General features: G+C 48.2%; 1 protein-coding gene across 1 annotated transcript in view; it reads left to right on the forward strand.

Moving 5' to 3' along the window:
* tec (tec protein tyrosine kinase) overlaps nt 1-14,725 on the forward strand; it is a 36,203-nt gene extending 21,478 nt beyond the window's left edge. Inside the window, 5 exon segments of the mRNA XM_046319503.1 lie at nt 574-679; nt 811-875; nt 2,429-2,547; nt 10,641-10,798; nt 12,248-14,725. Coding sequence (XP_046175459.1) covers nt 574-679; nt 811-875; nt 2,429-2,547; nt 10,641-10,798; nt 12,248-12,331 — 532 coding nt within the window. The 3' untranslated portion in view covers nt 12,332-14,725.
* The last annotated feature ends 496 nt before the right edge of the window (nt 14,726-15,221 follow it).

The raw sequence follows: 15,221 nt of genomic DNA on the forward strand, positions 1-15,221 counted from the left end.
TGTAGGTTTTAACTCTAACCCTGTTCCCTGTTCCTGGAGAGATACCCTCCTGTAGGTTTTAACTCTAACCCTGTTCCTGGAGAGATACCCTCCTGTAGGTTTTAACTCTAACCCTGTTCCTGGAGAGATACCCTCCTGTAGGTTTTAACTCTAACCCTGTTCCTGGAGAGAAACCCTCCTGTAGGTTTTAACTCTAACCCTGTTCCCTGTTCCTGGAGAGATACCCTCCTGTAGGTTTTAACTCTAACCCTGTTCCTGGAGAGATACCCTCCTGTAGGTTTTAACTCTAACCCTGTTCCTGGAGAGATACCCTCCTGTAGGTTTTAACTCTAACCCTGTTCCTGGAGAGATACCCTCCTGTAGGTTTTAACTCTAACCCTGTTCCTGGAGAGATACCCTCCTGTAGGTTTTAACTCTAACCCTGTTCCTGGAGAGATACCCTCCTGTAGGTTTTAACTCTAACCCTGTTCCTGGAGAGATACCCTCCTGTAGGTTTTAACTCCAACCCTGTTCCTGGAGAGATACCCTCCTGTAGGTTTTAACTCTAACCCTGTCCCTGTTTATTTACTTCAGGCAGCGTCGGGACACCTTCAGCCTGGGGTCCTTACTGAGTATCTGTCAGGACGTCTCAGAGGGGATGGAACACCTGGAGGCACACGGCTTCATACACAGAGACCTGGTGAGTCTATCAGCCAATAGGATCATAGTATACAGACACCTAGCCAATAGGGAGGTAGTTAGTGAGCCGTTCTGCCAATAGGCACAGATCTGTTTAGAATAACAGCCAATCTCTTGTCTCTCTCTCTCTAGGCAGCGAGGAACTGTCTGGTGAACGATGCTCTGGTGGTGAAGGTATCAGATTTTGGAATGGCCAGGTACATAACGGAATATCACACTCTCTCTCACACCATTCTGTATCTCACTCTCTCTCACACCATTCTGTATCTCACTCTCTCTCACACCATTCTGTATCTCACTCTCTCACACACCATTCTGTATCTCTCACTCTCTCACACCATTCTGTATCTCACTCTCTCACTCTCTCACACCATTCTGTATCTCACTCTCTCACACACCATTCTGTATCTCTCTCACTCTCTCACTCTCTCACTCTCTCACTCTCTCACTCTCTCACTCACTCTCTCAGAGGGCTTCAATTATTTTGGTCTTACTGAGATTAACTGTCAGGGCCCAGGTCTGTCAGAATCTGTGCAGAAGATCTAGGTGCTGCTGTAGGCCCTCCTTGGTTGGTGAAAGAAGCACCAGATCATCAACAAACAGTAGACATTTAACTTCAGGTTCTAGTAGGGTTCTAGTAGGGTTCTAGTAGGGTGAGGACCGGGTGCTGCAGACTGTTCTAGAACCCTCGCCAATTCGTTGATATATATATATATATGTTGAAGAGGGTGGGGCTTAAGCTGCATCTCTATCTCACCCACCTGACCCAGACCCTGACCCTGTGGAAAGAAATGTGTATTCTTTTGCCAATTTTTAACTGCCCACTTGCTACTGTACATGGATTTTATAATGACATATGCCCCCCCCCCCCAAACACCACTTTCTATCAATTTGTATAGCAGAGCCTTTGACATCCCTCAGGCCAAATTGACTCTCCCGTCTTTTTCCGCAGCCGTCTATGTACCACCACCAACTGACACTAAGACGCCACTTGGTAAAGAGCAGGGCCTCATCCAACTGAAAGAATAGCCTCCCTACTATTTACAGTTATACACACTGGGGCGGCTTGGTCATGTTGGGGGGAGTGGCCTCATCACGTGTCATGTTGAGGGGCGGGGGAGTGGCCTCATCACGGGTCATGTTGAGGGGCGGGGGGAAGTGGCCTCATCACGGGTCATGTTGAGGGGCGGGGGGAGTGGCCTCATCACGGGTCATGTTGAGGGGCGGGGGGAGTGGCCTCATCACGGGTCATGTTGAGGGGCGGGCGGGGGGAGTGGCCTCATCACGGGTCATGTTGAGGGGCGGGGGGGAGTGGCCTCATCACGGGTCATGTTGAGGGGCGGGGGTGAGTGACCTCATCACGGGTCATGTTGGGGGCGGGGTGGGAGTGGCCTCATCACGGGTCATGTTGAGGGGCGGGGGGAGTGGCCTCATCACGGGTCATGTTGAGGGGCGGGGGGAGTGGCCTCATCACGGGTCATGTTGGGGGGCGGGGGGAGTGGCCTCATCACGGGTCATGTTGGGGGGCGGGGGGGAGTGGCCTCATCACGGGTCATGTTGGGGGCGGGGGGGAGTGGCCTCATCACGGGTCATGTTGAGGGGCGGGGGCATCCTGGTCACGGGTCAGGTTGAGGGGCCTGGTCACATGGGTCACTCTCTCCCTCTTTTTGTGTGTGTGTGTGTGTGTGTGTGTGTGTGTGTGTGTGTGTGTGTGTGTGTGTGTGTGTGTGTGTGTGTGTGTGTGTGTTAGGTATGTACTAGATGACCAGTACACTAGTTCATCGGGCGGTAAGTTCCCAGTCAAGTGGTCTCCTCCTGAAGTCTTCAACTTCTGCAAGTACAGCAGCAAGTCGGACGTCTGGTCCTTCGGTAGGTGGTTACTGTGTGTGTCAGGTGGTTACTGTGTGTGTCAGGTGGTTACTGTGTGTGTCAGGTGGTTACTGTGTGTGTCAGGTGGTTACTGTGTGTGTCAGGTGGTTACTGTGTGTGTCAGGTGGTTACTGTGTGTGTGTGTGAGGACTGTCTATTGATGTGTGTGTGTGTGTGTGAGGACTGTCTATTGATGTGTGTGTGTGTGTGTGAGGACTGTCTATTGATGTGTGTGTGTGTGTGAGGACTGTCTATTGGTGTGTGTGTGTGTGTGTGAGGACTGTCTATTGGTGTGTGTGTGTGTGTGAGGACTGTCTATTGATGTGTGTGTGTGTGTGTGTGAGGACTGTCTATTGATGTGTGTGTGTGAGGACTGTCTATTGATGTGTGTGTGTGTGTGTGTGTGTGTGTGTGTGAGGACTGTCTGTTGATGTGTGTGTGTGTGTGTGTGGACTGTCTATTGGTGTGTGTGTGTGTGGACTGTGTGTGTGTGTGTGTGTGTGTGTGTGTGTGTGTGTGTGTGGACTGTCTGTTGATGTGTGTGTGTGTGTGGACTGTCTATTGGTGTGTGTGTGTGTGTGTGTGTGTGTGTGTGTGTGTGTGTGTGTGTGTGTGTGTGAGGACTGTCTATTGGTGTGTGTGTGTGTGTGTGTGAGGACTGTCTATTGGTGTGTGTGTGTGTGTGTGAGGACTGTCTATTGGTGTGTGTGAGGACTGTCTATTGGTGTGTGTGTGTGTGTGAGGACTGTCTATTGATGTGTGTGTGTGTGTGAGGACTGTCTATTGATGTGTGTGTGTGTGTGTGAGGACTGTCTATTGATGTGTGTGTGTGTGTGTGAGGACTGTCTATTGATGTGTGTGTGTGTGTGAGGACTGTCTATTGATGTGTGTGTGTGTGTGAGGACTGTCTATTGATGTGTGTGTGTGTGTGAGGACTGTCTATTGATGTGTGTGTGTGTGTGAGGACTGTCTATTGATGTGTGTGTGTGTGTGAGGACTGTCTATTGGTGTGTGTGTGAGGACTGTCTATTGATGTGTGTGTGTGTGTGTGTGAGGACTGTCTATTGGTGTGTGTGTGAGGACTGTCTATTGATGTGTGTGTGTGTGTGTGAGGACTGTCTATTGGTGTGTGTGTGTGTGTGTGTGTGTGTGTGTGTGTGTGTGTGTGTGTGTGTGTGTGTGTGTGTGTGTGTGTGTGTGTGTGTGTGTGTGTGTGTGTGTGTGTGTGTGTGTGTGGACTGTCTATTGGTGTGTGTGTGTGTGTGGACTGTCTATTGGTGTGTGTGTGTGTGTGGACTGTCTATTGGTGTGTGTGTGTGTGTGGACTGTCTATTGGTGTGTGTGTGTGTGTGGACTGTCTATTGAGTGTGTGTGTGTGTGTGTGTGGACTGTCTATTGGTGTGTGTGTGTGTGTGTGTGGACTGTCTATTGGTGTGTGTGTGGACTGTCTATTGGTGTGTGTGTGGACTGTCTATTGGTGTGTGTGTGGACTGTCTATTGGTGTGTGTGTGTGTGTGTGTGGACTGTCTATTGGTGTGTGTGTGTGTGTGTGTGGACTGTCTATTGGTGTGTGTGTGTGTGTGTGGACTGTCTATTGTGTGTGTGTGTGTGTGTGTGTGTGTGTGTGTGTGTGTGTGTGTGTGTGTGTGTGGACTGTCTATTGGTGTGTGTGTGTGTGTGTGTGTGTGTGTGTGAGGACTGTCTATTGATGTGTGTGTGTGTGTGTGTGGACTGTCTATTGGTGTGTGTGTGTGTGTGAGGACTGTCTATTGGTGTGTGTGTGTGTGTGAGGACTGTCTATTGGTGTGTGTGTGTGTGTGTGTGAGGACTGTCTATTGGTGTGTGTGTGTGTGTGTGTGTGTGTGTGTGTGTGTGGACTGTCTATTGGTGTGTGTGTGTGGACTGTCTATTGGTGTGTGTGTGTGGACTGTCTATTGGTGTGTGTGTGTGGACTGTCTATTGGTGTGTGTGTGTGTGTGTGTGGACTGTCTATTGTGTGTGTGTGTGTGTGTGTGTGTGTGTGTGTGTGTGTGTGTGTGTGTGTGTGGACTGTCTATTGGTGTGTGTGTGTGTGTGTGAGGACTGTCTATTGGTGTGTGTGTGTGTGTGTGTGAGGACTGTCTATTGATGTGTGTGTGTGTGTGAGGACTGTCTATTGGTGTGTGTGTGTGTGAGGACTGTCTATTGATGTGTGTGTGTGTGTGTGTGGACTGTCTATTGGTGTGTGTGTGTGTGTGTGGACTGTCTATTGTGTGTGTGTGTGTGTGTGTGTGTGGACTGTCTATTGTGTGTGTGTGTGTGTGTGTGGACTGTCTATTGGTGTGTGTGTGTGTGTGTGTGTGTGTGTGTGTGTGTGTGTGTGTGTGTGTGTGTGTGTGTGTGTGTGTGTGTGTGTGTGTGTGTGTGTGTGTGTGTGTGTGTGTGTGTGTGTGTGTGTGTGTGTGTGTGTGAGGACTGTCTATTGGTGTGTGTGTGTGTGTGTGTGAGGACTGTCTATTGTGTGTGTGTGTGTGTGTGTGAGGACTGTCTATTGGTGTGTGTGTGTGTGTGAGGACTGTCTATTGTGTGTGTGTGTGTGTGTGTGTGTGTGTGTGTGAGGACTGTCTATTGATGTGTGTGTGTGTGTGAGGACTGTCTATTGATGTGTGTGTGTGTGTGAGGACTGTCTATTGGTGTGTGTGTGAGGACTGTCTATTGGTGTGTGTGTGAGGACTGTCTATTGATGTGTGTGTGTGTGTGAGGACTGTCTATTGATGTGTGTGTGTGTGTGAGGACTGTCTATTGATGTGTGTGTGTGTGTGAGGACTGTCTATTGATGTGTGTGTGTGTGTGTGTGTGTGTGTGTGTGTGTGTGTGTGTGTGTGTGTGAGGACTGTCTATTGGTGTGTGTGTGTGAGGACTGTCTATTGGTGTGTGTGTGTGTGGACTGTCTATTGGTGTGTGTGTGTGAGGACTGTCTATTGGTGTGTGTGTGTGTGTGTGTGTGAGGACTGTCTATTGGTGTGTGTGTGTGTGTGTGTGTGTGTGTGTGTGTGTGTGTGTGTGTGTGTGTGTGTGTGTGTGTGTGTGTGTGTGTGTGTGTGTGTGTGTGTGTGTGTGTGTGTGTGTGTGTGTGTGTGTGTGTGTGTGAGGACTGTCTATTGATGTGTGTGTGTGTGTGAGGACTGTCTATTGGTGTGTGTGTGAGGACTGTCTATTGGTGTGTGTGTGAGGACTGTCTATTGGTGTGTGTGTGAGGACTGTCTATTGATGTGTGTGTGTGTGTGAGGACTGTCTATTGATGTGTGTTTGTGTGTGAGGACTGTCTATTGATGTGTGTGTGTGTGTGTGAGGACTGTCTATTGATGTGTGTGTGTGTGTGAGGACTGTCTATTGATGTGTGTGTGTGTGTGAGGACTGTCTATTGATGTGTGTGTGTGTGTGAGGACTGTCTATTGATGTGTGTGTGTGTGTGTGTGTGTGTGTGTGTGTGTGTGTGTGTGTGGACTGTCTATTGGTGTGTGTGTGTGTGTGTGGACTGTCTATTGGTGTGTGTGTGTGTGTGTGTGTGTGTGTGTGTGTGTGTGTGTGTGGACTGTCTATTGGTGTGTGTGTGTGTGTGTGTGTGGACTGTCTATTGGTGTGTGTGTGTGTGTGTGTGAGGACTGTCTATTGGTGTGTGTGTGTGTGTGTGTGTGTGTGTGAGGACTGTCTATTGATGTGTGTGTGTGTGTGTGTGTGGACTGTCTATTGGTGTGTGTGTGTGTGTGAGGACTGTCTATTGGTGTGTGTGTGTGTGTGAGGACTGTCTATTGGTGTGTGTGTGTGTGTGAGGACTGTCTATTGGTGTGTGTGTGTGTGTGTGTGAGGACTGTCTATTGGTGTGTGTGTGTGTGTGTGTGTGTGTGGACTGTCTATTGGTGTGTGTGTGTGGACTGTCTATTGGTGTGTGTGTGTGTGTGAGGACTGTCTATTGTGTGTGTGTGTGTGTGTGTGTGAGGACTGTCTATTGTGTGTGTGTGTGTGTGTGTGTGTGGACTGTCTATTGGTGTGTGTGTGTGGACTGTCTATTGGTGTGTGTGTGTGTGTGTGTGGACTGTCTATTGGTGTGTGTGTGTGTGTGTGTGTGTGTGTGGACTGTCTATTGGTGTGTGTGTGTGTGTGTGGACTGTCTATTGGTGTGTGTGTGTGTGTGTGTGTGAGGACTGTCTATTGGTGTGTGTGTGTGTGTGTGTGTGTGTGTGTGGACTGTCTATTGGTGTGTGTGTGTGGACTGTCTATTGGTGTGTGTGTGTGTGTGTGTGGACTGTCTATTGGTGTGTGTGTGTGTGTGAGGACTGTCTATTGGTGTGTGTGTGTGTGTGTGTGTGTGAGGACTGTCTATTGGTGTGTGTGTGTGTGTGTGTGGACTGTCTATTGGTGTGTGTGTGTGGACTGTCTATTGGTGTGTGTGTGTGTGTGGACTGTCTATTGTGTGTGTGTGTGTGTGTGTGTGTGTGTGTGTGTGTGTGGACTGTCTATTGGTGTGTGTGTGTGTGTGTGGACTGTCTATTGGTGTGTGTGTGTGTGTGTGAGGACTGTCTATTGGTGTGTGTGTGTGTGTGTGTGTGTGTGTGTGTGTGTGTGTGTGTGGACTGTCTATTGTGTGTGTGTGTGTGTGTGTGTGTGTGTGGACTGTCTATTGGTGTGTGTGTGTGGACTGTCTATTGGTGTGTGTGTGTGGACTGTCTATTGGTGTGTGTGTGTGGACTGTCTATTGGTGTGTGTGTGTGTGTGTGTGGACTGTCTATTGGTGTGTGTGTGTGTGTGTGAGGACTGTCTATTGGTGTGTGTGTGTGAGGACTGTCTATTGGTGTGTGTGTGTGTGTGTGTGAGGACTGTCTATTGGTGTGTGTGTGTGTGTGTGTGAGGACTGTCTATTGGTGTGTGTGTGTGAGGACTGTCTATTGGTGTGTGTGTGTGTGTGAGGACTGTCTATTGGTGTGTGTGTGTGTGTGAGGACTGTCTATTGGTGTGTGTGTGTGTGTGAGGACTGTCTATTGGTGTGTGTGTGTGTGTGTGAGGACTGTCTATTGGTGTGTGTGTGTGTGTGAGGACTGTCTATTGGTGTGTGTGTGTGTGTGAGGACTGTCTATTGGTGTGTGTGTGTGTGTGTGGACTGTCTATTGATGTGTGTGTGTGTGTGTGTGGACTGTCTATTGATGTGTGTGTGTGTGTGTGTGGACTGTCTATTGATGTGTGTGTGTGTGTGTGTGTGGACTGTCTATTGATGTGTGTGTGTGTGTGTGTGTGGACTGTCTATTGATGTGTGTGTGGACTGTCTATTGATGTGTGTGTGTGTGTGGACTGTCTATTGATGTGTGTGTGTGTGTGTGTGGACTGTCTATTGATGTGTGTGTGTGTGTGTGTGGACTGTCTATTGATGTGTGTGTGTGTGTGTGTGGACTGTCTATTGATGTGTGTGTGTGTGTGTGTGGACTGTCTATTGATGTGTGTGTGTGTGTGTGTGTGTGTGAGGACTGTCTATTGATGTGTGTGTGTGTGTGTGTGTGTGTGTGTGTGTGTGTGTGTGTGTGTGTGTGTGTGTGTGTGTGTGTGTGTGTGTGTGTGTGTGTGTGTGGACTGTCTATTTGTGTGTGTGTGTGTGTGTGTGTTTGTGTGTGTGTGTGTGGACTGTCTATTTGTGTGTGTGTGTGTGGACTGTCTATTTGTGTGTGTGTGTGTGGACTGTCTATTTGTGTGTGTGTGTGTGGACTGTCTATTTGTGTGTGTGTGTGTGGACTGTCTATTTGTGTGTGTGTGTGTGGACTGTCTATTTGTGTGTGTGTGTGTGTGGACTGTCTATTTGTGTGTGTGTGTGTGTGGACTGTCTATTTGTGTGTGTGTGTGTGTGGACTGTCTATTTGTGTGTGTGTGTGTGTGGACTGTCTATTTGTGTGTGTGTGGACTGTCTATTTGTGTGTGTGTGTGTGTGTGAGGACTGTCTATTGATGTGTGTGTGTGTGTGAGGACTGTCTATTGATGTGTGTGTGTGTGTGAGGACTGTCTATTGATGTGTGTGTGTGTGTGAGGACTGTCTATTGATGTGTGTGTGTGTGTGTGTGTGAGGACTGTCTATTGATGTGTGTGAGGACTGTCTATTGATGTGTGTGTGTGTGTGTGTGTGTGTGAGGACTGTCTATTGATGTGTGTGTGTGTGTGTGTGTGTGTGAGGACTGTCTATTGATGTGTGTGTGTGAGGACTGTCTATTGATGTGTGTGTGTGAGGACTGTCTATTGATGTGTGTGTGTGAGGACTGTCTATTGATGTGTGTGTGTGTGTGTGTGTGTGAGGACTGTCTATTGATGTGTGTGTGTGTGTGTGTGTGAGGACTGTCTATTGATGTGTGTGTGTGTGTGTGTGTGTGTGTGAGGACTGTCTATTGATGTGTGTGAGGACTGTCTATTGATGTGTGTGTGTGTGTGTGTGAGGACTGTCTATTGATGTGTGTGTGTGTGTGTGTGTGTGAGGACTGTCTATTGATGTGTGTGTGTGTGAGGACTGTCTATTGATGTGTGTGTGTGTGAGGACTGTCTATTGATGTGTGTGTGTGTGTGTGTGAGGACTGTCTATTGATGTGTGTGTGTGTGTGTGAGGACTGTCTATTGATGTGTGTGTGTGTGTGAGGACTGTCTATTGATGTGTGTGTGTGTGTGAGGACTGTCTATTGATGTGTGTGTGTGTGTGTGTGTGTGTGTGTGTGTGTGTGTGTGTGTGTGTGTGTGTGTGTGTGTGTGTGTGTGTGTGTGTGTGTGTGTGTGTGTGTGTGTGTGTGTGTGTGTGTGTGTGTGTGTGTGTGTGTGTGTGTGTGGACTGTGTGTGTGTGGACTGTGTGTGTGTGGACTGTGTGTGTGTGGACTGTGTGTGTGTGGACTGTGTGTGTGTGGACTGTGTGTGGACTGTGTGTGTGTGGACTGTGTGTGTGTGACTGTGTGTGTGTGGACTGTGTGTGTGTGGACTGTGTGTGGACTGTGTGTGTGTGTGGACTGTGTATTGACTGTGTGTGTGTGTGTGTGGACTGTCTATTGATGTGTGTGTGAGGACTGTCTATTGATGTGTGTGTGAGGACTGTCTATTGATGTGTGTGTGAGGACTGTCTATTGATGTGTGTGTGAGGACTGTCTATTGATGTGTGTGTGAGGACTGTCTATTGATGTGTGTGTGTGTGTGTGAGGACTGTCTATTGATGTGTGTGTGTGTGTGTGAGGACTGTCTATTGATGTGTGTGTGTGTGTGTGAGGACTGTCTATTGATGTGTGTGTGTGTGTGTGAGGACTGTCTATTGATGTGTGTGTGTGTGTGTGAGGACTGTCTATTGATGTGTGTGTGTGTGTGTGAGGACTGTCTATTGATGTGTGTGTGTGTGTGTGTGTGAGGACTGTCTATTGATGTGTGTGTGTGTGTGTGTGTGTGTGTGTGTGTGTGTGTGTGTGTGTGTGTGTGTGTGTGTGTGTGTCTATTGATGTGTGTGTGTGTGTGTGTGTGTGTGTGTGTGTGTGTGTGTGTGTGTGTGTGTGTGTGTGTGTGTGTGTGTGTGTGTGTGTGTGTGTGTGTGTGTGTGGACTGTGTGTGTGTGTGTGTGTGTGTGTGTGACTGTGTGTGTGTGTGTGGACTGTGTGTGTGTGTGGACTGTGTGTGTGTGTGTGGACTGTGTGTGTGTGGACTGTGTGTGTGTGTGTGGACTGTGTGTGTGTGTGTGGACTGTGTGTGTGTGTGTGGACTGTGTGTGTGTGTGTGGACTGTGTGTGTGTGTGTGGACTGTGTGTGTGTGTGTGGACTGTGTGTGTGTGTGGACTGTGTGTGTGTGTGTGAGGACTGTCTATTGATGTGTGTGTGAGGACTGTCTATTGATGTGTGTGTGTGTGAGGACTGTCTATTGATGTGTGTGTGTGTGTGTGAGGACTGTCTATTGGTGTGTGTGAGGACTGTCTATTGGTGTGTGTGTGTGTGTGTGTGAGGACGGTCTATTGGTGTGTGTGTGTGTGTGTGAGGACGGTCTATTGATGTGTGTGAGGACGGTCTATTGATGTGTGTGAGGACGTTCTATTGATGTGTGTGTGTGTGTGTGTGTCAGGTGTGTTGATGTGGGAGGTGTTCACAGAGGGGAAGATGCCATTTGAACACAACCCTAACCATAAGGTAGTGATGATGGTGTTAGAAGGGCATCGCCTCTACAGACCCAAGAAGGCCACGCCCAACATCTATGACATCATGCTGCGCTGCTGGCACGAGGTACGTCATACGCTTCCTGCTTTCCCACTTCCTACTTTGTGTATTGTGAATGTTTGAGGCAGAAGATACACTAAAAACAAATATAAATGCAACATGTAAAATGTTGAGCTGAAATAAAAAAATCCTATAAATATTCAATTTGCATAAAAATGTTATTTCTCTCATATTTTGTGCACAGATTTGTTTGCATCCCTGTTAGTGAGCATTTATCCTTTGTCAAGATGATCCATCCACCTAACGGGTGTTGCATATCAAGACTATGATTAAACAGCATGATCATTACACAGGTGCACCTTGTGCTGGGGGACTCAGTTTTTAGGGAGCATGCAATTAGCATAGTGACTGCAGGAAAGGCCACCCGAGCTTTTGTCAAGACAATTTTTGTTAATTTCTCTACCATAAGCCGCCTCCAACGTTGTTTGAGAGAATTTGGCAGTACGTCCATCTGGCCTCACAACCGCAGACCACGTATATGACGTCGTGTGGGCGGGCGGTTTGCTGATTGGGCGGTTTGCTGATTGGGCGGTTTGCTGATTGGGCGGTTTGCTGATTGGGCGGTTTGCTGATTGGGCGGTTTGCTGATTGGGCGGTTTGCTGATTGGGCGGTTTGCTGATTGGGCGGTTTGCTGATTGGGCGGTTTGCTGATTGGGCAATTTGCTGATTGGGCAATTTGCTGATTGGGCAATTTGCTGATTGGGCAATTTGCTGATTGGGCAATTTGCTGATTGGGCAATTTGCTGATTGGGCAATTTGCTGATTGGGCAATTTGCTGATTGGGCAATTTGCTGATTGGGCAATTTGCTGATTGGGCAATTTGCTGATTGGGCAATTTGCTGATTGGGCAATTTGCTGATTGGGCAATTTGCTGATTGGGCAATTTGCTGATTGGGCAGGCACAATCTACGGACAACGAAAACAATTGCATTTTATCGATGCCAATTTGAATGCACAGAGATACCATGATGAGATCCTGAGGCCCATTGTTGTGCCATTCATCCACCACCATCACCTCATGTTTCAGCATGATAATGAACAGGCCCCATGTCGCAACGATCTGGCCCGCATCCTCACCAGACACGTCACCCGTTGAGCATGTTTGGGATGCTCTGGATCGATGTGTACAACAGCTTGTTCCAGTTCCTGCCAATATCCAGCAACTTCACACAGCCATTGAAGAGAAGTGGGACAACAGTCCACAATCAACAGCCTGATCAACTCTATGTAAAGATGTGTTGCGCTGCATGAGGCAAATGATCGTCACATCAGATACAGACTGGGTTTCTGATCCACACCCCTACGTATATTTAGGTATCTGTGATGAACAGTTGAATATCTGTATTCCCAGTCATGTGAAATCCATAGATTAGGACCTAATTTATTTATTTCAATTGACTGAATTGTAACTGTTGTAACTCTCTCTCTCCCCCTCGCTCGCTCTCCCCCTCTAGAGAGCAGAAGAGAGACCATCGTTTTCCCAGATCTCCATCTTGATCTCCGACGCTCTAGAAGTGGATGGGTCCTCCTCTGCCTGAACCCACCAATCAGATCCTCTCCTCTGCCTGAACCCACCAATCAGATCCTCTCCTCTGCCTGAACCCACCAATCAGATCCTCTCCTCTGCCTGAACCCACCAATCAAATCGTAACCACCAGTCGGATCTCCTCAGATCCAGTGTTGGAGGACTGCTTCCACACCGCTCTCTGTACTGATGGATCTCTTGTGATGGACAATTATGGTGGAGTTTGTTAGACAGGAAGTTTGCGTCCAAATACCATATACTGTTTCACTACTTCTATCCTGTCTGACAGGAAACTGGACAGTCTTCTCAAAACGTATATGTTCCCCCCCCCTTTGCTCTCAGAACAGCTGAATTCTGAGTGTTCTAAACATTAAGAACACCTTCCTAATATGGAGTTGCACCTCCCCCTTTCCTCCTCAGAACAGCCTCAATTCGTCGGGTCATGGACTCTACAAGGTGTCGAAAGCATTCCACAGGGTTGCTGGCCCACGTTGACTCCAATGCTTCCCACGGTTGTGTCAAGTTGGCTGGATGTTCTTTGGGTGGTGGACCATTCTTGATGCACACGGACTCCAGACAGGCGTTCCCAGACTCCAGACAGGCGTTCCCAGACTCCAGACAGGCGTTCCCAGACTCCAGACAGGCGTTCCCAGACTCCAGACAGGCGTTCCCAGACTCCAGACAGGCGTTCCCAGACTCCAGACAGGCGTTCCCAGACTCCAGACAGGCGTTCCCAGACTCCAGACAGGCGTTCCCAGACTCCAGACAGGCGTTCCCAGACTCCAGACAGGCGTTCCCAGACTCCAGACAGGCGTTCCCAGACTCCAGACAGGCGTTCCCAGACTCCAGACAGGCGTTCCCAGACTCCAGACAGGCGTTCCCAGACTCCAGACAGGCGTTCCCAGACTCCAGACAGGCGTTCCCAGACTCCAGACAGGCGTTCCCAGACTCCAGACAGGCGTTCCCAGACTCCAGACAGGCGTTCCCAGACTCCAGACAGGCGTTCCCAGACTCCAGACAGGCGTTCCCAGACTCCAGACAGGCGTTCCCAGACTCCAGACAGGCGTTCCCAGACTCCAGACAGGCGTTCCCAGACTCCATCCTCATCTCTGTACCCCACACATACAATTATCTGTAAGGTCCCTTAGTTGAGCAGTTAATTTCAAACACAGATTCATCCACAAAGACCAGGGAGGTTTTCCACAGCCTCGTGAAGAAGGGCACCTATTGGTAGATGGGTAAAAAATTAACCTATTGGGAAGCAAACATTAAATATCCCTTTGAGCACGGCGACTTTATTAATTACACTTTGGATGGTGTGTCAATACACTCAGTCACTACAAAGATACAGGTGTCCTTCCTAACTCATTTGGTGAAAAGGAAGGAAACCACTCAGGGATTTGAACATGAGGCCAATGAAACAGTCACAGAGTTTAATGGCTGTGATTAGAGAACACTGAGGATGGATCAACAACATTGTAGTTACTCCACAATACTAACCTAAATGACAGAGTGAAAAGAAGGAAGCCTGTACAGAATATAAAATATTCCAAAACATTCATCCTGTTTGCATATAAGGCAATAAAGTAAAACTGCAAAAAATGTGACAAAGAAATGAACTTTTATGTCCTCAATAAAAGCTTATGTTTGGGGCAAATCCAACACATCACTGGGTACCACTCTTCATATTTTTCAAGCGTGATGGTGGCTGCATCCTGTCATGGGTATGCTTGTCATCGGCAATATGTTTTCTAGGATAAAAATAAACAGAATATAGCTAAGCACAGGCAAAATCCTAGAGAAAAACCTGGTCCAGTCTGGTTTCCACAAGACACTGGAAGACAAATTCACCTTTCAGCAGGACAATAACCTAAAACAAAAGGCCAAATTTCCACTGGAGTTGCTTACCAAGAGCACATCAAATGTTCCTGAGTGGCCTAGTTACAGTATTGACTTATATTGGATTGGGCCTCCCAAGTGGAGCAGCGGCCTAAGGCACTAAGTCGCAGTGAGGCGTCACTACAGACCCGAGTTCGATCCTAGGCTGTGTCACAGCCGGTCGTGACTGGGAGACCCATGAGGCAGCGCACAATTAGCCCAGGGTCGTCTAGGTTAGGGGAGCGTTTAGCCTGCCTGGGATTTCCTTGTCCCATCGTACTCTGGCGACTCCTTGTGGCGGGCCCCGGCGCCTGCAAGCTGACGCCGGTCACCAGCTGGACAGTGTTTCCCCCGATACGTTGGTGTCTTCCAGGTTATGTGAGCAGTGTGTCAAGAAGCAGTGAGGCTTGGCAGGGTCGTGTTTCAGAGGACACATGGCTTCTCGATCTTAGCCGTCTCTCGAGTCGGTAGGGGAGTTGCAGCGATGGGACAATACTGGATATCACGAAATTGGTGTGAAAAAAATAATTAAAAAATCTAGGGCAAGACTTAAATGGTTGTCTAGCGATGATCAACAACAGAGCTTGAAATAATTTTCTGAAAAGTTAACGTGGAAATATTGTACAACCCAGAAAGACCCACAGCTGTATTCTCTGCTAAAGGTGATTCTAACATGTATTGACTCGGGGTGTGAATACTTATAAATAAATTAGTAAATTAGACATTTCTGTATTTCATGTTCAATAAATGTACAAAAATGTTTTTTTTTTAAACATGTTTTCACTTCGTCCTTATGGGGTATTGTGTGTATGTAACAGTATAACTTTACACCGTCCCCTCGCCCATACCAGGGCGCGAACCAGGGACCCTCTGCACACATCAACAACAGTCACCCCGCGAAGCATCGTTACCCATCGCTCCACAAAAACCGCGGCCCTTGCAGAGCAAACGGGAAACTACTACTTCAAGGTCTCAGAGCGAGGGACGTCACCGATTGAAACATGTAAATGGCTGGGAAATGAATG

The sequence above is a fragment of the Oncorhynchus gorbuscha genome, linkage group LG21 (assembly GCF_021184085.1).
Source record: "Oncorhynchus gorbuscha isolate QuinsamMale2020 ecotype Even-year linkage group LG21, OgorEven_v1.0, whole genome shotgun sequence".
NCBI lineage: Eukaryota > Metazoa > Chordata > Actinopteri > Salmoniformes > Salmonidae > Oncorhynchus > Oncorhynchus gorbuscha.